Consider the following 27,742-nt stretch of genomic DNA (forward strand, 5'->3'; position numbering starts at 1 on the left):
TTGAAACTTTTTTATTACTGATTTGAAAAGAGTAGGATACTAGACTTACTGCAGTACTGATATTTTTAATTTTGTGATTTGAAGTAGGGAGTGATAAACAAGTGAGACTAAAACAAGAATGGATTCTTCCAGTGCAAATTAATGTTTCCAGTTTTCATCATGAATGAAAATGGAAGTTCGAAATTTTCAAAAGAATGATTTCTAACTGAAATGGAACAGACATTTTCAAAACTCATCAGTGTCCCCCTTCTTATAGATCTGTAAACTCAATAGCCTGTGACAGTTCGTATCAAAGTATAAAATCTGTGAGCCTATCCCAGCTTTGCTGCTTACTGACAATTCATCATGGGGAATGATAAGAAAGTAAGCCTAACTCATCATATTGGCTGTCTTTTTGTGCAGTAAAGGGGAGGTAAGTCACTCCCAGGGGAGGTAAGTCAGTCCCCAACTTTGAATAGGAAGCTGAAATGTGTAATTAATTAAAAAGAAGAAATTTTACATGAAAAAATAGGCCCATGTTGACATAAATTCTTTATACTCCTAGAAATAGATTGTGCTATCTTTTACATGTGTCATTCAGAGATAGACTATGTTTTTCATGCTGCTTGCTGTTCCACAGAATGAACCTGTGGAATAAAATGCAATAAAAACATGAAACACATTGGAATATTCCTAATTTTAAAAAATTAAGTCTTTGAACTTCAAGTCTTGTAATGAAGCTAATACTGTTTGTTAGCAATTATTTTTATTTGGTGCAAAATCATTAACAATTTCCACTTTTATAAGTTCTTAGCATTCTGAATACAGTTTTACGTCTCCTGCATAATAAGACTTATCATGAGTGTTTGTTTCAGTAGTTTGGTCAGTCTGCAGTAGGAGCAGATCAATTACTTGTTTTGAAAATAAAGTTCTATGAAATCTTTCATAGCTGACTTTTACCACAGGTATGCTCTTGCTGGCTTTGTTGATTGAGACTTATAGGCTTTTATGCACAAGAAAGTTTCTTGGGTCCTCAAAGATACTTGGGCCACATGCTCAGTGCTGACTTTACTCTTGTTGAACTTGGAGTTCTCTATTAACAAAAATTCATGTACAGTCATTCTTGCTCAAGGTGAAACGAGTTGTCCTGTGTGTAGTGTTAAGTGCTATATGGTATAAATCAGAGTATCCAGTGACTCTTTTGGTTCATGTCACTGGGTCAATTATTTTGGCTGATGACTGGTTGAATATGTTTAATCACATTAAATTCTAGGATAGCATAAAAATAAAAATAGGAAGAGATATTGTATGTAATTGAATTTATTGTACCTTTACTACCAAAAAACTCCATAAATGCTCCTTACCTTTTTTAAGGAAAGCCAAGTGTATTATATGCATCTGTTTAGTATCTTTAAAACAATTTTTTAAGCTCTAATCTACTTCTAATTTTAACTCTTATTGATGTCATAGTATATTGTGCTATTTGTCATTAAAAGGCAGTACATGAATTAAAGGGAGCATTGAATGAAAAAACATGTATCCAGTGCCTATTTTTCTACTGTAATAAAAAGTGCAAATAATAAATGTAATAAAATTCAGGATATAGCCTATAGCTATTAAAAATGAACAGTTTACACCAAGGTGTGAATAATAGCACTGAATAGAAATTACTCAACAGATTTAATACACCACTGTAGTTTCAGTATGACATAAAGTTCCCTGAAAACTATTAACTGCTGTCATTTTGATCCTTCCCTAAAGATAATTCATTATCCTTTCATAAGGTATTGGCCATAAAATTCTGTTTATTTAAAAAATAATGACATATTGTGGAAATTAGGTTTGATTTCCAAATTCCTCACTCCTTTAAAAAGGCAAAATATATTATTTATCAGTAACTCCTCTTTTCTGAATCCAGTATCACACCAGCTTCTGAATTCTGGTGAAGAAGCTGGGATTTATTCAACAAAATATTTCATGATATGTGGAATTGTAAGCATGTGCACATTTATGGGGAAATGAGGTTTTTGTACCTGCTTAGATTGAATGGAGACACAAATGCACTTAAATTCCTCCAGTGAATTTGGGCTGTTTCAGGATTGCACTGTGGGGAAATTTGTATGTAATACAACATTTTCATAATCTATTTAGAGCATGCATCTGAAAAAAAACATAATAAAAATAAAAGGGATCCTTGAACCACTAGAGGTTACATGTATCGGCAACAAAATTAACAAAGTAGTCCTCTCCCCCAAATTACATATCTTGGTGAATCAAAATGGAAGAGGACAATTTTAACTGATACTCACAGGCTGCTTCTGGTGACTGGCTGAGGACTGCCCTGTGCACTCAGATTAACCACCATTCCCTTACTATGCTGGTCTGCTCAGCAGCACATTTAGCTGTAATGCAGCATGTTTCTCCTTCATCCTTTCGACTATTTATTCCTTTACTTGCTTGGAAGAGCCAGAAGGCAAATCTAAAACTGAGATATGGGATAATATTGTTTGCTGCTCTTTGCAACATTGACAAGAAGTCTTGTCTCTTGCTTGTTAGAAATGGTTCTAGGGCAGTCTGTCTTGCAATGCCAGTGTTTCCATCTCATGGCCTAGATGTGACTACTGTGTCACATCTCTCTAACTTTTCTTAAGCATGATGTGAAAAATGCTTTCCAACTTTTCTTACATAAAAATAAATAACCAAGAAAAGGAGTGCTAGCACTCAATTTTTACAAACTTTTCCAAGGATTTGTAGGTGAAGACTCTTCAAAACCTAGTTGCAATTTACAGTGAATGTTTAACAACAGAAATACAGAAAGACAAAATCCTGTCTCAGTAACATGAATGTACTAAATAAAGAAATTATATTTTGTTATGCTTCAAAGTCTTTTCCTTTAAATGTGCTTAACAAAAATCTCCTGGATTAATGTAAATCTCCTGCATAAGTAAAAAGTGTAAAAACCATAACATCTATTTTAACCTTCATAGCACTATAGTATGTCATACTTTCTCAACAATTGCACTGATGAAGGAAATTTTAGTGATTGACTCTTTAACTTTGTCTTTCATAAATGCTTTTAAAAAATGCTCACATTTGAACCTTATTTTTTTTCTGTAGCCACCAAAGTTTTTTTTACAAAGATGGCTTTTGTACAGTGGCAAATTTTTTTTGTGTTCCATCAGTCTCAGATACGTCAGTTTGATGAGGATCTTAGGATAGGGAGAGAAAACATCATCTCTGCTATTACAAGAAGTATGTAGAGCTGACTGTTCCAATCTCCATGCATAGTAGTTATGAAGAAGCTCTATTTTGTTTTGAGTGATCAGGTACCTTTCTCTGCAAAACTAGAGGTAGTTTGCATTTGGGAATGTGCGGGAATTTTTTCGCTGCAAGTGCTTTTCAGTAAGGGTGGTTTTTTGAGTTTGTTTTAAAGAGCATTTAACTATTCCCTACAGCTAAAGTATCCCGTTTACTTTGCTGGGTAGAGCAGTGAGAAAGCATCTATTGCAAATCTTGAAAATTTTAACAAATTAGTTGTCATTGGTGTAGTGCTACACTCTTAATTACAATGAAAGGCAACCACTTAAGGCATCAGATCATCCTGTTGATATGACAACATTATAATGTCCAATGACCCGCAAAGGTTAACACCTGTAGCAGCTGAATGAGTTTTAGGGTTGCTTAAGACTGAGGCAATGCTGCCGCCTAATGATGGGAGTATATAAGATGCAGTATAGCAAAGTTTCTTGTTTGGCAAGCAGGCAAGGCTTTTGACGTGAATTGAAGCGTATAAGTGAAATTAAAAGCAAGGAAAATTGGCCCATGGACTAGACTACATGATTTGGTGGTGTGCCAAGACATTTATTTGGTTCAAAGCTAAAAGCAAAATAAAACCCCTGTAAATCACATCAAGTCTGTAAACATTTTGTTTTCTGTGTATTAATGTCTGTTATGATGATAAAGGGAATAATATTCCACTTTTTCTTTGTTTTGATAGATGAGGTTTTTTATTTCATTTATTTCCTAATACTTACCATTATAATAGATATATCATTTTAATATCTATCTGAGAAATTTTATTATTCTCTGAAGAATCCTAATGCAGTTTTCCCCTTAATATTTTTATTTCAGAATAAGAAATTGCATTAATGTCTCAATACTATATTTATCTATGCATCACTGGCCTTCTTTATTTAGAACAGTTTAATGTAGTCTAGTGGCTGAGAAGAATATTAACAGTATTACTGTCAAGTTAATTCATAGACCCATAAAGAGCAATAACACTTGTGTAAGGCATCTGCCAAAGTAATCTGTGACAGATTTTACAATGAGCAGATCAAAACTGGATCTAGCCCTGAAGTACCTGCTCCTTTCTAAATTCGTCTGGTAGATCTTTCAGTTTGGACATGATAGTGAAACATAGAAAAGTAGAGATCTAGCTCTTATTTCCTTGCTTTTTTTTTCTATGTTATCTCTTCAACTTGAAATGTTATTGAAAAGGCATAGAAAATGCAAAACTTTTTATTGATTTGTGCCTTACTCTTACAAAGGACTTCATGGCAAATTGGTCAACCCTTGAACAATTATAATTTGGCCAAAAGTAATAAACTGTAATTAAGGCATTATGAAGGCATTGATTGGTTAGCAGGCATCCCACTAAGTCATTGTAATTTTGTAAATATCAAAATAGGATTGGGGCAACAGAGTTAATGTACTTAAAGCCTGTGCTAAAGTTTGTTCTGCATTCTTTTGAAAGTAGGAACTCATATTTCTTTCATATGTGTTCAAATTTTTTTGCTATTCTGTTCCTCTCAGCTGGGCTGACTTCCAGCAATCAGCATCTTCACAATGAATTCTCATCAAAGCAACTGCCCGAGATCTAAATCTCTCTTCTGTTACAACACAACAGGTGCAGGAGGTTGGTCTCCATCAGACAGTGATCATTACCAGTGGCTGCAAGTGGATTTTGGGAACAGGAAGCAGATCAGTGCTATTGCAACTCAAGGCAGGTACAGCAGCTCTGACTGGGTAACTCAGTATCGGATGCTCTACAGTGATACAGGGAGAAACTGGAAACCGTACCACCAAGATGGAAACATCTGGGTAAGTAGTTGGTATGAAGTGGAGGCATATGCTGTAATGATGTTGATTGACTGTATTTTTTGGAACCTTGTGCAACTCTTCAGCGTTGTTTATATCAAAAAAGAACAGAGCTTTGCTCAAAACACTGTGATTCAAGTTGCAGCTTCTGTAAGGAGGGCTATCCCCAAATTAGCAAAGCCCATTTTGGGGTGACGGTATTTAGCAGAATATGCAGATATTTTTTTGGTTGCGGGTATTGTTCAATGAGTCTTATGCTTTGCCTCCTCTTTCAACTAATGTCATGGAGTGAGACAAAATATTGGTTTTGAAAATTCTCCTGTTAAAATTTTGGAGGGTAATTTGTTCTTTCTTTGTACATGTGCTGGTGAGCAGTTTTGTCGGGCATGCATTATTTTCCATACAGGTGCTACAGGGATGTGTTTGCTTTGGCTGGGATAGAGAGAATTTTCTTCACAGTAGCTAATATAGGGATGTGGTTTGGATTTTTGCTGGGAAGAGTGTTGTTAACTCAAGAATGTTTTCCTTACTGCCGAGCACTGCTTGTACAGCCTGAAGGCCTTTTCTATTTGTCAACCTTCTCCAGCAAGTAGGCTGTGGGTGCACAAGAAACTGGGAGGGGACACAGCCAGGACAGCTGATTTCAACTGACCACTGGAGTCATCCTCAGCATATAATACTGGGGGAAGGAGTAAGAGGTCATGTTCGGAGTGATGACATTTGTTGTCCCAAGTCACCGTTCCTTGTGATAGAGTCCTGTTTTCCTTGGGATGGCCAAACACCTGCCTGCTCATGAGAAGTGGTGAATGAATTCCTTTATTGCTTTGCTTGAGTGTGGTTTTTGCTTTACCTATGAAACTGGCTGTATCTCAACCCATGTGTTTTCTCACTTTTCCTGTTCTCTCCCTCATCCCACTGTGGGAGAGTGAGTGGACAGCTGTGTGGTGCTTAGCTGCTGGCTGGGGTTAAACCATGACAAGGGATATTTATGCTATAATGATTTTAGGAAAAAGCATATAGTTTGTCTTTGGTTTTTACATTTTTTCATGGATAAACTGCTAATTTCATTCTTGCTGAAAACAGTAGCCTTCTATTTTGCTGATAAAAAAATGATAGCTATTACTTTAACATTCCTTATACTCATAGCATTTCTTTCAGATGGTGTTCTTTTTCAAAAGTATAGTTTGAAAACAGCAAAATGTTATCATTCTTTCTGAAACCAAATTAAGTGATTAGCTATTATGCCAAAGCAGACAAGATTTAACATAGTGATATTTTAGATTCACATTTTTGCCAGATGCTTCTTTTATTAAGGTCTGTTATTAAAAATGAATGTCAAGTATAGAGCATAAGGTGAATGATTTTATCTGTATAAGAGAAACTCGGTTAATATGTGGAGTGCATAGAAACAGTCATTTTTTATTACAGTATTGATTTATTGAAAAAATCTCTTCCATGTGCCAGATAGGATTCTGAAAGAGGGAGAACTTAAAGCTGGGGAGATACAACCATGAAGAGAAAAAAGATTGGATTTTTGGCTTACATTCCTTAGATTTTTGGATATGAATGTTCTTCAGCAGGGTAGGGGACAACTTATGCTTAAGCTGGATAAATATAAAAATTTCTCGTTTAAGGCCACGTAGTGTAAACACTAAATGCTATCAATATTTTTATATACCTACTCTAAGTGTATAAAAGCTTCTCCAACAACTACTGTTGAAATCACCAAGAGTGGGAGAGAGCTTTGCAGCTGGCTGAGTGAATAATATATAAAGCAGAACAGTTAGGCTGAGGAAAAATATGCTCCTAATAACTTTTGGTGATGCCTAGTTTGGTTGATTTAGTTACAGCTGTGATTGCTCATTTCCAAAGCAGACCAACTTTCTGAGTGAGGGATTTGTAGCAAGTCTTTATTCTTATACCATCATTTAACACAAAAATATTGATAGTTTCTCCATGAAAAAACATTTCCTGTTTCTCTTCATTAGCACTTATGTATGCATGATGGATTCAGGAGAATACTATTGGTCTGTTATTCACCATCGACATCACATGCAAGAGAGTGTGATGAGCCATGCAGGTCTGCTGCTTTTATTTGGAATGCTATGCCTTTGGGATATACTCTCATAAGCTGGTTGCTGGAATACTGCTCATGTCCTACAATTCTTACCCAATATCAGAAAAGCAGTTTAAAAAAAAAATGCTACCTTATCCCTGCTTTCTTTTTAAGAATAAAAGTGGGCTGTTACCAAAAAAATAAAAAGACCACTGTTCTTTATTCTAATTCTGGTTTGCCTAAAATAGCGTTGCTTCAGTGGTTAAATGATGCTTAAGCTTTGGGTTTATCTTGAAAACACTGTTTATTAATTATTAATAAATATTAACCTTTATATGTTCTGAAAACAAGGGAAGTGTCTGAGCAGGGAGAAATTCTGTGGTCCTATTGTAGTAGTAGTGTTACAAGGAGACTGACTTCCCCAATGTGAAAACAGGATGGTGTAGAATTTCCCAGCAACTCCTCTGCTGAGTGTCAATTTGTACAAGAAATAAAAAGCAGTGGTAGCTGTTAGGACCAGACTAGACCACATAAGCCAAGCATCTATCATAGGCACTTTAAACTCATAAACTTGGATTCTTCCTGACTGAAATGACTGTGGTGATCTTAAAAATCTCACATGATTCTGGCGCCCTTAGAAATCTTTCTAAAAAGAACTTATTCTTTACCTTTGGATTTGTACCTTTTAAGAGATTTATCCACAAGAGAAATACACTACACAGCCTTTGTTTACCATCCCTCTTCCATCATCCCTATGCCTGAATGTCATTGTTTTCTGGCAACAGTAAATTTAAAATTAAAGGCAAAAATAAATTTAAAGAGGAAAAGAGAAGTGCAAAGTTCAACAAGATTTAATACAAAAGTAGTTATGATATCAAATGACACAGAGGACGAGATGTGAAAAATAAAGGGAAATAAAAATAAAGCTAACTAGATGAATTGGAGAGAGCAAAAGAGAAATAATTTGCAACAAAGATCTAGCCAGGAACAAACCATTACAATCTGCATAAAAGGCTGAAGTGAACTCTTTCTGTATGCTCTATTCAGGGAGGAAAAGAAGTTCTATAATTACCTCCTAAGTAGGAGAGAAATCAAAAGGCTCTCAGAAAGTCTGTGATGGGGAAAGTGCTTTCAAGGTGAATTTAGAGTAAGCTTCCCAGTTCTGTGAAATAGATTTTGTGACCCCACCCCTCCTGGGCTTTTGGATATTTTCAATTTTCATGAATTTTAATAAGATGAGTGAATGTGGCCTCTTTCCATAAAATGCCTAGCAACTAGAGAATTTTGATCACCTCTTCTACTTTCACTGTTGTAGTCTGAGATTCTAATTTTGATAGGTCATGAGGTTTCCCTTTATACATCAGTCCACTGGGTATTTCATGTACACAAAAAAATCTTTGTTTTGGTATAGATGCTCATTTTGGTTTCTGTATCAATGCTATCTGTCTATTTGCCTAATGAATACATACCAGACATGATTCTACATATAATACTGTTTCTATTTCCTAACTCAGATATAGATTATATAAATGTCTCATGCTAAGCATAATGCAAATATGCTCTATAGGTATAAAAAAATGCTGACATCTTCTGAAAATATTGAGACTGAAATGATATGCATCAGTGGCAGAGGCTCAACACCTTTAACACTGAAATCTTTCCTAAAGGGAATTGGAAGATCCTTGCTAGAATTAAAGAGATCTTATGAAGTACTGTCTTCTAAAATTTGATTACTCTAGTAGAACATGATATCAACTCTCATCCATCTCACTTTATTCTTGGGGATATCAAACTACAAAATCACTGAATAAACTGAGCTGGAAGTCACCCACAAGGGTCATCAAGTCCGACTCCTCACCCTGCACAGCACCATCCCCAAGAGTCACACCATGTGCCACAGAGTGTTGTCCAAACACTTCTTGAACTCTATAAGGGCTGGTGCTGAGACCACTTCCCTGGGGAGCCTGTTCCAGTGCCTGACTACCTTTTTCTAATATCCAACCTAAACCTACCCTGACACAACTTCAGTCTATCCCCTGGGGTCCTGTCACTGGGCACCACAGAGCAGAGATCAGTGTCTGCCCTCCTCTTTCCCTCACAAGGAAGTTGTAGACTGTGATGAGGGCTCCCCTTAGTCTTTTCCATTCTGAACAGACCAGGTGACCTCAGCCACTCCTCATAATGCTTCCCCTCAAGGCTCTTCACCATCTTGGTTGCTCTCCTTTGGACACTCTCTAATACCTTTATATCTTTCTTGTATTGTAGCACCCAAAACTGCCCCCAGCACTCGAGGTGAAGCTGCACCAGTGCAGAGCAGGGCAATCCCCTCCCTTGCCTGGCTGCTGATGCTGTGCCTGATGCCCCCCAGGACACAGGTGGCCCTCCTGGCTACCAGGGCACTGCTGACTCATGTTCAACTTGCCATTGACCAGGACCCCCAGGTCTCTTTCTGCAGCACTGCTTTCCAGCATCTCATTGCTCAGTCTGTCCGTACATCCAGGTTTGCCCCATCCCAGGTGCAGAATCTGGCACTTTACTCTGATAAACTTCATATGAATGAAGTTGATGAATGCCCAGCCATCTGATTTGTCCAGGTCTCTCTGCAGGACGTCCCTGCCTTTGAGGGAGTCAACAGCTCCCCTGTTTTGTATCATCTGTGAACTTGCTCAGTGTCCCTTCCAGTCCTGTGCCCAAGTCATTTATGAAGATGTTGAAGAGAACAGGGCCTATAATGGAGCCCAGCAGAACCCCACTAGGGACAGGTCACCAGCCTGATGTCACCCCATTCACTGCAATGCTTTATGCCTGACCGATGAGCCAGTTGCTCACTTATCACATAATGTGTTTATCCAGCTGTGGACTGCACATTTTGTCCAGAAGGATATCAGACAGTATGAAAAGCTTTACAAAAATCCAAAAAGATTATAGCAGTTATGAGTAAAAAAAAAAAAAAAAACATGGGAAAGGTGGAGTGTAGAATCTCTGCACATGACCTCCAAATTATATTCTGTACCTGACTCTCATCTTCAGCCTCAGTGAACATCAGTGGAGCTGCAAAGATGTAAATGAAAGCAGATTTTGCTTTATTACAGAAAATTTAGACCTCAACCAAGTGGCTGCTGCTACAATTGAAAGCAATTATGTATTTCTGATATTACTGTTGTTTTTCTTTTAGTTTTAATTAAACTTAGAGCATATTATGCATAACATCTGCTTTGGTATTATTTTTATTACTGAAAAGATATTAAGTGAGTACATAGTTTTCACTATGAATAATGATTTTTGGAAAGGAATTTAATTTATCTACTTATGTACTGGCTTTAAACCATTTTTTAAAATAATTTTAATATTTCTGATTTTCTTCCTGTTTTTGGTGAAATAAGCAGGAATCCACTGAGTTAACTGTAAAATGAACTTTACATTTCTCTGGGAACTGAGGCATAAACTACTTCTTGAGCAATATATTCTCTTTGTTTACATGAAGAGAATTTACATGGTTCCACTTGGTATTAAAGGAAGGAAGTTGGTACAGCACAATGGATTTAGCTTTCATAGTAGCTTTCATAGTAAAACAAGCTCTCAGCATTTCAGAATATTTTGCTGTAATATTGAGCCAAAAGTCATTGTGAAAGAAGCACAAGTGAGTTAGATAATTAACTTTTTCAAGCTGTGTGAGACTTCAGATGTTTGATACTCTTGGGTGCCTTTGGAAATACCAACCATCAGGCAGGCCTATAGTAACATTTAATGACTAGATAGATATAAGGAAATCATATGCAGCTCCACCTAGCTGAAATTATGTGGGAGCCATCTGCTCAAAATTTCTGTTCATCCTGACGTGCATTTTCTGGTGAGATTATTCTGTGAAAAATTTGCAAGCCTTACCACATTCCCAAGTCCCTTCCACCTGCTCTACTGAGCAACATTTTCAGCTAACCATGGATTTAGTGCATACATCTTAAAGTAAATGATTTGTATATAGCAACTACAATTGAAGAAGAATAAATTCTAGCATACACCCACTCTGTTAGGACATGCAAGAATTATTTGCTTTATGAAATCTGTCACTGCTTTTTCCCCCCAAGAGGCAACTTACTTCCATGACCCTAAACTGAATATTAATGAAGGATGATATGAAACAGTTTTTGAGTTTGATGTTTAATGCTGTTTTCCTTTTTTGTGTCTACTTCATAAGATCTTTACTGGCAACTTGCATCATAGAAAGATTTACTAGGTTAATGGGCTTATAGGCCTGGATATTTTGTCTTTTTGTTTCGGTTTTTTTTTTTTAAGTACTTCTATTGAATTACATTATTTTATTAAACCAATTTAGTTTACATGACATTATACTTTTTTATATTTATGAAAACATTTAAAAAAATACGAAAAGTGATTAGAATGGTCTGTGACCTGACGTTTTTTGTTGCTAGGCTGCTGCTAGAATATCAGATACTGTGCAGGCCTATTTAAACATAACAAAGTGGTTTGATATATTAATCAGTGCAAAAGTTTTGGCTAGTGTTTGTAAGTCTTTGGGGAATGTTGTTTTCTGTCTAGTGACTCCCTGACTTATCCTATCTGGAAGGATTTTTGCCTGGTATCTTGCTGTCTCCTTATAAATATCTCAAGGTTACTGGTGTCATATACACTGGCTTTTAATTCTCCTGATTCTCCAGGTAATTTATTACTAGAAACAGTTTTATTTCCTTCTTCTTTTTTGTGTTTTTAAACTTTCCTTCCATGGTCGGGGTAGCGAGGGGGAAAAAAAAAATCTCATTTTCCTCCTGGAATTTCCTGTGTGACTTTTGTTAATTTCATCATGCCTTACCCTGCCTGGATGCTATGTCTCTGAGTCCCTGTCTCCCATACCTTTATTTTAAAAAGATTGCTCCATTCACTTGCAACAGCTAATATCACCCTTATGGGTGTGTTGAGAGAACGAGGTGCCATAACTCCCACCCAAATCATTTTGTCTCAGCACTTAATGGGCATTGCTGACCTATACATTGAGGGCCCCTGACTGAAAGGGTATGGATACAGAAAAATATTTCTTTTGCTGTAGTAAACCTAAACTCTCTTATAGATCTAATTTAATAGTCTCCACTATTATGCCAAATAAATATAAGAAAGTTTTGATAGGACACCATTAGAAATTCAGGCAGTTGCTGAAATGGAATTTTTAGAAACCCTGAAGAACAGAAAGTTGCAGATAAGCATCAGTGCTATCCTGATGAAACCTGTTTCCTAATCTACTCTTCTCCATGTGGAATCTGTTAAGAGAAACTGTGAAGATTTTTTTAATGCATTTAGAGAAACATACTAGAGAAACATAAATATCATGGCAAAATATATCTATGGCAAATGCTGTCACAGCCACAGGCTGTATTTGTATTAAAATGTCAGAAGACCTGATAGCCTTTTAAATGTTGGAATACTAAGATTAACATCTAACAGGGCTAAACAGTAATGTTAGTTTAAACTACTGACTTTTCTAAAAAACCCCCAAAAATAAATACTTATGTGTCCCTAACTAATAATGAATTTTACGTATGAAGCTATATCCTGACTATAAGACCTTCTAAACATATTTTTGCTTAGAATATTTGATCACATATTTTTTGAAGGATGAAAAATCTTTTATATTATATTTAGCAGAAACATGGGGTTGTCAGTTTGCTTATAACTTTAAATAACGTCTTTAAATGGAAAATAAGCTGGCATTTGAAAATTGATTTGATCAGATGGAAAGTTATTATTATTTTCAATCTAAGGTGGTACTCCTGTTATTGAGAGAAAGATTCTATATTTGTGTTAGGCTATCTCCAGAGGCACAAGCAGAATTATTTTTAATCTATCACAGAGTGTGCCAGGTAGAGAGAAGACAAAATTCCTCCTGGTTTGGTGGCAGACAGCATCCCAGCCCTCCCTTGATTCTGTCCAGGCCATTAAAAAAATTGGGATAACATATTAGAGGTATGCAACATAGTCTGTTAGAGCATTTCCATTCTAACAGATTATTTTCTAATCTGTTTCCTTTAGCCTGAGGATTGCTTGTCTGTTTATGTTAAACCATCTTATTTTAAATACAGATATCTAAAGGCAGGTACCTAAATACATTTTTTCGCTCTCAGATGGCTTGGTTTTCAAATACTGTAGTGTCATCATCTCACAATGAATACAATGCACATAGCCCTAAAGACTAAGCCAGCCCAAAAGACTACATGGTGTACTTAGTCAGCTCAGCTATAACAGTAGTCACAGACATGGTTCCATGGCATCACATCTTGGCTAACATATCTTTGTTGAGTGCATCAACAGTCTCTTAAAACTCCTAGTATGGTTATCTAGGTCACCCTTAATCCCCTCCAGGAAGCCTGAACACGTGCTAGGTGACAGAACCATGAGTCTTGCTTTTTACTTAGTCATTATATTGTATTATGTTAAAATACTTCTGAATGTGTTTGCCATCCATAATACAAGAACAAGTGCAGGGTGATGCGCCTGGGTCAGGGCAACCCCTGCTATAAACATGGGCTGGGGGAGGAACAGATTGAGAGCAACCCTGCCCAGAAGGACTTGGGGGTGCTGGTGGATGAGAGGCTGGACATGACCCAGCCATGTGCACTCACAGCCCAGAGAGCCAAATGTGTCCTGGGCTGCATCCAAAGCAGCGTGGCCAGCAGGGTGAGGGAGGGGATTCTGCCCCTCTGCTCCGCTCTGGTGAGACCCCACCTGCAGTGCTGCACCCAGCTCTGGGGTCCCCAACACAGGAAGGACATAGACCTGTTGGAATGAGTCCAGAGGAGGACACCAAGATGGTCAGAGGGATGGAGCACATCTCCTGTGAGGAAAGGCTAAAATATTTGTGTTTGTCCAGCCTGGAGAAGAAAAGGCTTTGAGGTGACCTAATTGTGGCCTTTCAATACCAGAAGAGAGCCTACAAGAAAGATGGAGAGGGACCTTTTACAAGAGCACGTACTGACTGGACAAGGGGGAATGGCCTTAAATGGAAAGAGAGTAGGTCTAGATATTAGGAAAAAAATTCTTTACTGTGAAGGTGGTGAGGGACTGGAACCAGTTGCCCAGAGAAGTTGCAAATGCCCCATCCCTGGATGTGCTTAAGGCCAGGTTGGATGGAGCTCTGAGCAAGTGGGAGGGCCACAGCAGGCAAATTGGAACTAGATGATCTTTAAGGTCCCTTCTAACCCAAACCATTCTGTGAATACACTTCAATGCGTAGCTATCTGTGGCACTGTTGAAAGTCTGATCAGTCAAGAACTTCCTTAGTTTCTTCCTAGATTTTTCCCCATGAAACTCAAGAACAAGTTGCCCAAAGAGGTTCTGAGGGACCTGAACCAAACATGCAGAAGTTCCTTTTGATACCGGAAAATGTCTGAGAATTGCCCAAACTGCTAACTATTGAAATGAAGAGGCAAATCAACTCTAATTTATTCTGCATTTGATGCATGTGGCTTTTATTTATCTTCATAGGTTACAGCTGGCTTCAGTTTCTGTGGTGAGATACATCATGGAATATCCCTAAAGGTTAGGAAACTTCAGATATTAGCTCTAAATTCAAGGCAAACCCCACTGCAAGCACCAGTAACCTATGTTTCCCTTTTAATAGTGCATATGAAAAGTGATATAAGTTCTGATCCATGAAACACTCCTCTGCCGAACTTCAAATGTGGAAATTAAAGTAATAAAGCCAAATATTAAAAATTGAGTTTACATGGTCAGAGATCATGTCCAAGTGTGTTGGTATAACATTTAGAAAAAAGGAGCCATGGCCTTGCTGAAATTCTTTGTGCAGTACCATACCACAGATGATAAAAACCCTAGTTAAATGTCGGGCAGGTGTAAAGCAGAAAATGTTCTCAGCTTTGTTTTTGCTTGGCCGTGGCAAAAATGAAACTGTGCACAAAGCTGTGGTGCTTCAGTCTGGTGCTTATTTGATGGAATTTTTAAGAAGGTTTTTTGCTTCTTCCTTAATTAATTATTTTCCTTTTTAATTAATTATTAATTAATTAAACAGAAAGGTACTCCTGTAAGGAGAACTCTTAGGTTGGCACAGCTATGTGTTGCAAATACTAAAATCCTTATACTGGGAGATCACAGACGGCATTTTATTTTTCTCTATAGTATGCTTTGTGAATACTCCTGAAGATTTGTGTGTGGCAGAATAGATGGTTTGTGACAGCACATGAAAGACCTGGTTGTGTCAATTTGGGTGAACCAAAGGCCTTTTGCTGTACTACTTTTTGTTGCCTGTGAGGTGTGGTATGAACAGAGCATAGCTTGTAAAAGTTGTTTCTTATTTCCCCCTTGGGTCATTAGGTGTTAACTTCCCGCTGAAGATGAGATTAATTACCTGGGAGCAAGTAATGGTTGAATCAACAAGCATTCACTTCAGTGTAGATTTTTGGGCTTGTCCATATGTGGAATTGTACCTTTTAGCTTCTGGTTCTCCCTGGAGAATTGGTACTTGCTAACTGGGGACACTGGAGACTGAGATTTGCAATAAAAAAACAGTGAGAGAATGTACCATGGGAGGCTGACAATTTAAGGGCAAGTGCCTGACTTTAAAATCACACAGTTGCTCAGGTATGATTGCTTGAGTATTTATTTCACAGATATATGTGATTTGAAGCCCCCTTAGTGCTAGAAAGAGGACTCCTTCCATTATGAAAATCACTTTCCCTTATTTTTCCTGGTTGTTAATTTTTTTTTTTTTTTAAATAAAGGTGAAAAGAAGAAAAACCGCTCATTTCTTTAGCAGTGTATAAACTCTAATCAGCTTGAGAGGAGAAATTGATTTTAAGGGGAAATTTGACAATGCTGCTGCTGACGCACTGTGTGTCTGTGGCTGTATAGATAACTTCAGCCAGAGGGGTCTTAATCTGACACCTTTCATGAGTAGTAAATTGACATCAAAAATATGAAAAAGTTAGACTTGGACCAAGAACACTCCAATGTGCTATTTATTAGATTTTCTTCTTGCCATGTGTTTTTTACTTTTGTAAAATACCCTGAAACTCCTTAAGATATTTAGAGAAAGTACATTGCTTATTGCCACAGATCTTATTCAGAAAGGCATATAAAGAAACCCTTACCTTTTAGGTAGAACTGAATTCTTGTTGGGTTCAATGTAAAGCATGAAGTAAAATGAAAATAAATACATGCTTGACATTTACCTGAATGGTGTTGCTTTTGTATCATCGTACAGACTGTACTCTTGGCAGAATTTGTAAAAATAGTTTTTATATAATATAATTTGCTTAAAAATAGTTACTTTTTTAGTTATGATAGTATTTCTCACTACCTTTTATAATGTATGTGCTTATGCATGTAGATTATGAGTTAATCTTTACTGACATCTGTTTTAGTAATGTGAAAGAAAATAAAAAATAAACTGCGTAAGTTTCTGAACTGCAATACATCAGGGTTAGATACAACAAACCTGTTCAAGTGAAGCATTGATGTGGATTAATAGTGCTGTAACTCTAATTTCTTGTGGACCAATAGTGGAAGACTTGCTTTAATTTGTTTCCAGTCTCTCAAATGTGTCTATCACATTGCTTTTACGTACATAAATTTAACTAAATTGACATCATAGCAACTTACAAAGCGGTAATAGGATTTTTATTTGTGCAATTACAGACAAAACTGGTTCATATTGATCATTAAAACCTAATGTGGAACCATCCCTCCCAACACTACTTGACTTCAACACAAAATACCACAACAGAGGAATAAGTCTTGACTACTATAAAGTCTTGTCTTAGCTTTAGTATAAATTAGTTTGAGTGTGCTTGGTGATATCCTTACCAACTGTGATCAGCTGACAATGATAATTGTTGTTTTTAAACACTGGCACAAAAGTCACTGGCTATGCTGGATGCTGGGATGTGTTAAATGCTTGTTTTAATTAGCATGTTTTCCAGTGTGCTTAGCTAAAGTTAAAGAAGTGCTGGGTGAGCATTTGTCTCCGCATTCATCCTAATGAGACTACCCACAGGAAGAACTTCTTCCTGTTTGGAGGATTAGATGCACTATCAGAATTTTAGGAAGTGTCAAAATAATTGTTTTGCAAACTGTTTTTTAGAGTATTATTCTAACTTTGTCTTGCAAATTTGGAAAACTATAAGGTGTAATAGGTTTCTTACTCTCAGGTCCAGCCACTGAAAATATTAGAGGAAAGCTTATACAATGAATCCCCATTATCCTGAAGTTTGTTTATTTTCTTGTTTAGATTATAAACTAAGTAGATTCTAGGAGGAAGTTATTAAAAATATAGGAAAGTGTATATTTCTAGAAAGAATAACACATAAACTCTTTTCCAAATCCAGCCAATAGCTTGTACTGAATGATTTCTAAGAAAAGTTATTTTAAACTTCAAAACATTGACATTGACTGGGAAGGGGATGAAGAGGAAAAGTATTCTCTTCAGCTCATCACTTCCTTGACCTTAATTATTTAATTATTTTGAAATATTTAGGAAAATGAGATCAGACTGATGTGTGACTTTGTTCCCTATACTTTGTTACAGTATTTCAGAGGTAAGGCATGAAAAAAGTTGATGCCAGCTGAGGATAGATTCAGTCTTTTTAAAAAAAACTTTTCAGCTTTATTGTCCATATAATAGATTTAGTGGAAATCAAGAACAGTTTTGTACACACGCTTTTCCTATCCCCATCAAGCCAGCCTCTTTAATTTTTGACAGATTTTGCCAAAGTGCCAGAAAGACAGAAAAAAAGGGTGGAGAGGAAGAAGAGCACTGTTGAACAAACATACTCAGGATGCACCCCTCTAAAGCAGCATTTTCAAAGCGATAAAGTGTTCATATTCATAAATTGAGTGAGTACCAGTGCTTAAAGAAATAAGACAAAGCTGCTGACATGGCACTGTTGTTAAATTTCCTTAGAGAAAATGAGTTCTGATTGGGAGTGACTGTAACACAGACTTGGGGCTTTTGAGATTTAGATATTGTGATAACTTTACACTCAGACTTTTTTTTTGGTTTAGATATAAAAAAGATGGGTCAGAGGTTCGTCAGCAGAGGTAAGGGACTAGGTTATTTTTTAGTTAACACTGAAATAGTAAAGGCAGAGGTCAAATTTTCTCAGTGTATTGGGGAAAAAAGAAAATATATCAACATTGTACCATGTTAGACAACAATACCATGAGAATTCTGCAGATACTAAACAGCTAAAGTTTTACTATGTGCAGTTTTTAAAAAAAGGTGAAATATATTTGTTAGCTTAAGGAGAGAGAAGGGAGAGGTAACCCTGTCAGCCTCGAGTGTTTAATCAGTAGAAACTCGCCAGGAAAGAAAGAATTCCTGGTCCACATAAGCATCTGTTAATGACAGATCCCAAGCTGAACTCTGCAAGAGCTTTCTGACATGTCCATGCTGTCTGTATAAGGCTAAAAAGAAAACACCCCCCGACCAAAAAAACCCCCAAAAAACAAAAAACCCTGAGAATAAAATAGATCAATAACAAGAGTTTCTCTTTGACTATCTTACTGGGCAACCTATTGATTAAATCTTTCCCCCATATTTCATTCAAGTGTGTGCCTAGTGGAGTGCTTTTATTATTGCTTTTGTTGTTTAGCATGAAGTTACTGACAGGTATGTTAGTTTGAATGGCTTTCAGATTTATTATTCTATTATTATTTTCAAGGTTAGGTTGATAGAAAAACTATTAAATACTGCTCCCTTCACTTATGAAGTCCCAAAGGAGGTAGCTCCAATCTAGAGATATTGTGTCACTTCAGAATAGAATTCCTTTGAAGACCAAGCCTACCAAGAGCTCTACAGTACAGTTTCTGCCCAGGAATGACATACTGATCAAACAAAGTCTCTGTCCTTCTCAGGACTTCTGTATCATGATTTATCCTGATATAGGTTGCCAGTAGAAGTGCTAGAATCTTGCTTATTTTATAGCTAGGTTTTCAATATAAAGGTGACATTTTATTTGTTTTAGGACATAAAAAACTGATTCATGGTTTCCTAGCTGTCACACATACATTTTTCCTATTTTAGGCTGCCTGATATGTGTAAGGAATATCTTGGGACTGAGAGATGGATACTTAACCGGCTTATTCTTAAATAAAAATAAAAGAGCTCTGGCTCTTTTATTAGAACTGGTGAATCTGATGTAAATCCTTTGATATAGTATGCATTGGAGAAGAAGAAAGTTTTCTTTGTATAATGGTGCAGACTCCCTTCCCCCCATTAGAACTACATGTGTAAATCCAAAATTATTGTGATTTAAAAGTATTTAAGAACATACTGTTGTCACAGTTTGAAGGTTAAAAATCCTTAGTCTTTGAAATCAGATTTAAAGACTAATTAATTTCTGAATAAGGGATATAAGCATTGATATTGTAGTTAGAACACATAAATTCTGTTTATCTAAAGACTGCAATTTCTAGACAATGACTTATCATTCTTATCATACATGCATATACAAATACAGTGAATGTAAAAAGCTGAAGAGATGCATTAGCTAAAGGAACATCAAATTTCTCTCCTATTAGTAACACATGAAAACATACCATGTCATTCAAAGCAGCTGGTTAAAGTCAATCATATTACTGATAAAGGTAAAAAAACCTGATGTACTGCTGCTTTAAAGTACAACATTGTAGGAACTTTACGTGTGTCAGCACAGGCCCACTCCCCGGAAGCAGCAGAGAAATAAGTGGGTAGTTTGTTCTTTCTGAAGAGATGCTTAAGAGGAATTTGTGACTTTCTCTTCTGAATAGCATTCAACTCTATGCCTGACTCACCAAGGGAAAGTAAAACTGTCAGAGGTAAACAATGTTCACTGCTTCTGTCTGATCAAGGCATCTGCATAAAGACACCATTTCTTCATCTGGCTATACTTCTAGTTTGTTTGGTTTGTTTTGCTTTTTTTTATTCAGGGGTGTTCTTAGACACATTAGAGGCACAGTCTTCTATCAATGAAATCTGCCCTTGATCTTTCCCCTAGTTTGATCCCACTTTCCTGTTGTCAAAACAAATTATGTTGGGTGTGATACGCCTGGTACATATGTAATGGATTCAGCTTGCTGCCAACACTATTTTCTTGTGGCAATTTTCATTGAGTTTTCTCAGTTTTTCTGCATTCTCTCTGGATTGAAGATGAGAAGAGCCTTCAGTTACTTTGGGGTTTTTTTGACTCTTCAGAAACTTTTAAACACATCTTTTTTCACGGGAAAGGAGCACACAAAAAAAAAAAGGGTTGTGAGCAATTTTGTTCTAGTGTTTTGGTGTTCCTGGCCTGAATATAAGGGAACATTTCTACTTTTTCTTTTTTTTTTTTTTTTTCTCCTTATCTCCTGCCTTCCAGCGTTAAACTGTAATGAAATACTTTCAAATAGAAAAATTGAAATTTTCAGTTTTGTAGAGAGACATTTACTGAATATTCATACTTCATAGAACCCCCAGCCCTTTGTTGCTCTAAAGTGTGATTGTAGGGACTAAGGTATGCAGTATCAATTCAGAATGAGCTTTACACCTTGAAGTGCTTAAAGGGTAAAGCAGGAAAATAGTAATACATAATTGGTTCAATGTGAAACTTGAAAGGGTTACTCTTTCTTGCTATAAATTTTATTTTAAAATATATATATTTTTATTTTAAATAATGCCATTATTATGCTGAACAGGGTGCATTATGGAGCATGGTTCAGCATGAAAAAATTTTGATCTGTTTAAAAACCTAAGTGTGTGGCAGAGAGACAGAAAAAGTAAATATCAGTCACCTTCTTAAGAGAAAGACTTGTAGAATTAGTGGCAGGGTCAAGGAGATGTAATAGGGATTTCAGTTGTTCCAACAATGTTAAAATACTTGATTGTTAGTGTGTAATGTTATTGGTACTAAAGAGTTTCCTGTGCTAGTTTGCTACTTAGCATTGTCTCTTAGCTAATTGTTGAAAGCTGGAGCCTGAAGAACTATATGTTGTCATGAAAAGCAAAAAAATCCTATTATAAATATTATAGAAGATTTTAGAAACAAATTTATAGAAGATACACTTCTCTGATGTAGTGTTTGTAAAGATGGATGTCCCAAGTATTTTTTATACCAATCCTGCAAAGTTTTGCTATATTCAATAGGTAATATTTTAAATTTCATATGTAATATTTTTAAGGGGGTTTTGCACTAAATGGTACTTACTTTTGTCTTTCACTTTAAAAATGAACATTTTCATATTAGGCTTTCTTTGTAAGCTGTGTAAGAATTTAGTTGTGAGATCTGAAATTTGCAATAAATGCAAATAAGAATATTTGAATGCAAGTCTGAACTTCAGCTTTATCCTGGAAATCAGCTTTACATGTAGAAACAGTCTACAGATCTCCAGAGTGGCACTCATCTTCCTTAATCATGACATTACCTTCTTCCAGCAATTTTTTGCATTGCTTACTATGCATCTTTTCACCCATTCAAGAAATCAGTCTGAGGGTTAGTGCTCAAGAAGCCATTAAGTGACTAGTGTGTAACAAATGTATTGCAGAAAAAATAATGTTGTACTCACTACAGGCTATACAGGAATGCCTAGTGCAGAAAGTAAGTTACAAGGGGAGTGCAACTTTCAGGAGTATTTAGTGCATGACCTGGCAATTTTCACATCCTTTTCACCTAGCTATAAACACAAGTTCTTGTGAAAGTGAGAAACAAAGAGGCATCATTTGTTTTTCCCACTCTGCTCTTCGTATCAATCTCTGCTGCTTTCACTCTTCATTGTATATTATTGCCTTTGCCTTCCCCTTGCCTCTATCTAGCAATCACAGCCAGTTTTCCCTTGGCCATAGTGAGCAGGCTGTGTTAGATCTGGCTCAGCTTCTGCATTAATGTAGTCACAGAGCTTTAGAGTAACAGCTGCCTGTTTTTCTGTATCAGGACACGTCTGATATTCTTCTATCCTCTGATCAGGCCAACCTCTGATCAAATTAGGGCAGCACCAGTACATGTGCTCAAAATGGTAGACATACTTCCCACCTCACATACATGCTTTAAAGGATAAGGAAAATTCAATGATCAGTCTCAGTGTGCTAAAGGTTTGAAAAAGTCTGGATGTTTTTTAGCTGAGCATATAAACGTACTTTATTTTTCCCTCTCTAGTGATCGATCCTGTGTCTACCTTCCACAACTTAAGGTGACAGGACCCTGAAACCTGACATGATTTGTCTCATGCAGTCCTTGTAACTAGTGTCATTGTCGTACTGTGAACCATCATTCTTGGCTTATGTACTGCTGGGTTTTTTTGTAATGCACTAATAATCTGTGTACACTCATCACTTGGAATAGTGAACAGTGTAGAATGTAGCTTGAACTGTTCATTTCAGAGGAGTTTAACCTGCAGAGGATGTAGTCTCTGTGCTACTGTATCGCCTAACTCTTTTTTTAATGATAAGAAAATATAGCCTTACATTAGGACTGTTTCATTTGCTGAAGATAGGATGACTTATAAAGCCACAACTAACTCCCTGGCAGCAGAAACAGCACCAACAACTGAAGCTGTAGGAAAGTGATATGGGAGTAGAACTGACCAGTTCACAGTGTTTTACTGGAGGCAAGTCAGCTAAAAATGAAATTATTTTTGGTATATTGAAATGCAAGTCTTTAGGAAAACAAAATGATGCAAGTACAATGATAACAAAATCATGATGTTAAGAGTTAGAGTTCATGTTTTATCACTGATAATGAAATGTGCATGTTGCACATCCTGTCATTTTACTCTTGTCTCTCTGAAGTTATCTGATTGCTGGAGTCATTGCTGGAAATAGATATGTACACTGCTGGATGCCACTATTGACATTATCCCTATCAAGTATCTCCACAAGGCTGCTAAATTTAAGTCCATTTCTGTTGACCAAATTAGAGGTAGCATAGCTACTAAGCACTGTGGAAAAATACTTCGATACCTGTAACCTGTTTCCTTCTCTCACCCCAAAAGCAAGCCCTTCATTTCAGGCCTTTACCAGCTTTTTAGGTGCTACTAATGTACAAGCAGTTTCACTCTGTGCTTTCTAACACTACTTTGTGGAAATACTGCCTTTTAGTCATCTTAATCTGAGAAAGATGTAGTGTGTGGGAGTTGTTTGGCAGGGTTATCTTGATGTCCTTTAGATAGACCTTTTATACAATAAATGAGTTAAGACATCACTGCCAGAATACATCAAACAGGCCTACTCAGAAATCCCATTTTACCAGCAGAATAATTGGCCTGAAAAATGACTTCCAGAGATCTACACTGTAATCTTCATAAAATGAGCCTTCACTGATGCTATGGGAGGGAGTAGGGAGGACAGTGAGTTTTGCTGCATGTACTGTGCTCTGTATATGGCTGCTAGTGGTATTAAATCAATATTGGTATTAAGTCAAACTTTGTCAGCAGACTGTGACTAAAAAAATAAACCCGCTGCAACTTTAGATGTAGTATCTCTTGGGATTCTTAGGGAGCTACATTAGCAAACAGAAGAAAAAAGAGGAAAATACCTGTAGACCTAAAGGGGACCTTGCAGAAGATCAATAGAATTCTGAATAAAGAAATGTTACATATCTGCTTGCACATTTAAAAATCAAAGTTATTGTTGAGGTATTCCTTTAAAGTCCTGAGCTGTCCTGATTAATTCTCTGTTTCGATCTCCCCAGTTCTAGAGTTCGCTGCTCTTTTACTGGAGAAGGAATGTAAAACATTGGTTATGTTATTCTTGAAAACATCTCTTTTAAAGTGTACAGATTGTATACTACCTGAAACAATCTGAATTTTCAACTTAAAATGATTTTTGTAATGAAATGTTCTTATGTTAGCTTCCTAACTTGAAGCTAGTTGCTGTTGAATGATAAGTCTACAGAAGTTTGTATTATGTAATTAGACATAAAGTTTATGAAAAGAAAGATTTATTTGGATCCAGATTTGGATTGCATTTCTTAGCTGACTCTGGTGTTTGTTGCATTAGATGAAATCTTCTCTTTTATGTCTTTTTTCACAAAGCAATGTGACCTTTTTGTAATAATTTTAGTCTCGATGGCCCTACATAAATTGAAAGTATTACAGAAGAATGGAAGATTCAAGATCTAGTCTGAAAGAAATTAGCTAAAGCAGCCATTCAGTTAGAGAAACAAAGAAGTTCATAGAGATTAGGTCGTTGAAATGCTAACAACCCTTATTCAACAGGGAAAGCTTATTTAAACCACAGCAGACATGTGATAGCCTTTGGGAAGAAATTGGGGAGCATTAAGGATAAATTTCTAATGCTGTATTTACAGAAACCACGTGAAGCTTTCAAAATAACCCTTTGATCTGAGAAAAGACTGATCTGCTAATACTAATTGGAAAAGACCCATTTTGCCTGAAGGGCAAGAAGTTTAATTAACAGTGTAGAATGATGTTAGGTTAAAAGTCTAATATTAATGAGAAATATGAATATTCCTAAGTATCACAAGATCATAAACAGAAGTAAGAGTCTAGAAAGATGGCTGGAAAATTACGCTGGCCTGTATGGGAACAGACCTAAACTCAGGATTTTAATGCTGAGTGACCATTACCTTTTAGTTACAGGATAGGTCTTCAAGTAGCTATTGTATTGTTCTTGCTTGAGGGATGCACTGATGGAATACATAGCTGCTGGTGGGATTATCATTTAGAAATTATATGTTGATATTGGCCACTTACAAGGACAAGATATTTTCTTATTGAAATAATGATTTTTCAAGGCTTTTTCTGAGCTATCCATACACATGTTGCAAATCAGCAACTAAAGGGGCAGACTATACTAAAAAATATTTTTGCTAACACTCACTGAGGGAATTTGATTTATGGGAGACATTTTGAACCTGAAATTGAGATAAAGTATTTAGTACAGGACAGGTTGTTGAAGAGACAATCTGACATTAATATTTTAAAAAGCAAGATTTTTCTTTCACTAAAGAGAGAGATTTCATTCCATGTCTAATACATCCCCACAGGGTTTATTGCTTTGGCATGTTTCATGCCATGTGTTGTTACTTCTGCACTTGTTCATGTTGGAAAAACCTCAGAACCAACACGGACAATGATTTTTGCCAAAATTAATATTCTGGAAAGGTCATACCAATGACTAGATGGTTCTTTCCATCAAAAGAATACAGCAAGAGGGGGAAAAACACTGCAAGTGTGTTCATATACTACTGTAGACAAATTTAATAGATTGATGCAACTTAGACTGGAAAAGACAGCTCATCAATTGTGGCACAACTTGAGGATGTTGGACTCCATTAGAAAAGATGCTACACATTAGTCTCACTTATTTGAGAGAACTTGAGGAGTCTTTAAATAACTTCCGCCAAAAACTGTCACCAAGTGACAATAGTAAATCCATGTTACGCCTGTAAAGACAATTACAAAAAAATTTACATCAGAGCAGATTAAAACCTGCAGTCAGTTTGAGATGCCTCTCTGACAGAGTCAAAGTGGTCTTTGAGAGTCACTGCCATTTCTACTCATTCAGTTTGCAGTGAGAAAACAGAAGTCAGATGACAGTAATTCCCAGATTTACTGCCACTGTTTAGGGACATATTTGTTGCTTTACTTGGTCTTGACTTCTTGACTCAGCAGGAAGTTGTTTATCATCAAACCCTGACCTGTTCACTACCACTTAAGTCCAGCTTGGAGACCAACTGGGATGTGTAAATGCTGAACAGAAGGTTTTTTGATTTTTTTTTTTTTAAAAGCTTCCAAGCATAGCATGTAAAGAAGAGTAATACTTATTTTTGTAGGTAAACCTTATCAAACTGATCGCTGTATGTACCCAGGCCAGTCCACACTAACCTGTGTTTTAGAAAGGAAGTGTTATTATTTCACAATCATCTCTGAGACTGTTTGCACAAAATATCAGTATTACATTTGGGGGCTAATGATAGGGGAAACATCTATTTATTTGGCAGTTAAAACTTTTCCTGATGGTCCATATGGCATTTATCATAAATGAAGTCACATTTTAAGATTTCAGTTTGTTCTGTCCTAGTTTATGGAATGATATAGATCTGTGAATCTACAGGACAATTTTTACTCTTCATTTATCTGTCAAAATAAATGTCATAATTGCTGTGCCTTTAGCAAGCAGCATTAATAGCTAATCCTCTATTTACATTTTTCCACAATGATAAAGTAGATTTGTGCTCAGATTTGAGGTTTTTTTACTTAATTGAGTTATTCTGTTTAATATTAGTCATCCTATTATTTCTTTTTGGGGACATCTAAGTAAGTTGAGGTTATGTACCTTAGAGAAATGTGCTTTTAGCATCTGAAAATTGCTTTTCTGTCATATTAAATCAGTAAAAGAGGACATAGAGAGAAGGGTCACAAATGATGATGGGATTATATGATAACATGTTATGTGAACAGAATATATGTTATATGTTAATATAAATATAAATAATATGTTATGTGAACAGAAATGATGCAGTTAACCAGCAGTCCCTCTCACTTGTGGCTATAATGTTCCTTCCACGTGGACTAACAGTTTCTGTAACATGCAAAAGTTGAAGCCCACTTACTGAAATGCATAGCAGAGTCACATGGATTACTTTCCAAAGTAATGGTTTTTTCTGCTCACTAGATGTGAGTACCAATTAGCAAGCAAGTTCTCTCCTGCTTTACCCAGGACTCCGTGTCCTACCAGTCTTGTGGTCAAATGCTTGACTGGGGGCATCAGCAGAAACACCAAATTTACCTGGCACTAAGTATGGGTATTTTGGACATGGTTTTCCAGGGTTTTTCCTCCATAATCAAAGTGACTGGGAAACTGGAAAAGTAGTGGAAAAAACCAAAGCAGGTGGGATATCATACATAAGCTGGTCTTTCTATGGAGACAGATGCAAACGGGGAGCAAATTCTAACTTCGAGATGTATTACTTCTCTTAATTCTTATTTCTTTTGAAAATTTCAGTTTGATTGTTTTTAATGCTGTCCTATGTCAGCATCTCTGGACTACAAAATTTTTATGGAAATAGAAAATGTTCCCTTTTCACTTTCAGTGAAAAAGTTAGATTAGCTTAAAGTGCAGAACATACCAATTGCCAATCTAACTTCATGAAAATGAGGAAGCTGTGTTGCCTCATGTCAAAAGTTGTTCATTGTTACTCATTTGGAATGTGAGTACAATAACCTTAATGCACTAATATGAATAGTATTATAATGAAACCAGAAGCAGCAGTTACAGGGCTACCTGCTATGGAAACGCAGAGCAAAAAAACTTTTCTGTTCTTCTAAACAATTTTTCATTCTAAAATAAATGAGCAGATAAGCAAACAGACATTCACATCTGAAGCCATGCTTTTTTTGTCAGTCTTTTATGTTGCCAGTTGTTCTGCAGTTTTGTGGCTTCAGTGAAGGAATTGTGATGTTAATTAACAGCTCTTTGAAGCAATTTTCTTCTAAATATTTTTACTTCTTAACTGTTTTCACTAGAACATATTATCTGTAACCTTAATGGCAGTTTTTCTGCAATTTCTGTCAGAAATGCTACTTGGTAATGTGGCTTAATAGGTATGCAGTGCCTGACTGGATTTCAACACAGCTGGAAATTATCGTTCTGTTTCTATGGGTGTGAAATTC

General features: G+C 36.4%; 1 protein-coding gene across 1 annotated transcript in view; it reads left to right on the plus strand.

Annotated features, from left to right (window-relative positions):
• CNTNAP2 (contactin associated protein 2) overlaps positions 1-27,742 on the plus strand; it is a 1,035,266-nt gene that overhangs the window by 354,287 nt on the left and 653,237 nt on the right. Inside the window, exon 3 of the mRNA XM_042044203.1 lies at positions 4,889-5,082. Coding sequence (XP_041900137.1) covers positions 4,889-5,082 — 194 coding nt within the window. The remainder of the gene's footprint in view (positions 1-4,888; positions 5,083-27,742) is intronic.

Source organism: Corvus kubaryi, unplaced genomic scaffold, assembly GCF_017639235.1.
Source record: "Corvus kubaryi isolate FWS band 111438036 unplaced genomic scaffold, C.kubaryi_AGA036_p1.0 37398, whole genome shotgun sequence".
Lineage (NCBI taxonomy): Eukaryota > Metazoa > Chordata > Aves > Passeriformes > Corvidae > Corvus > Corvus kubaryi.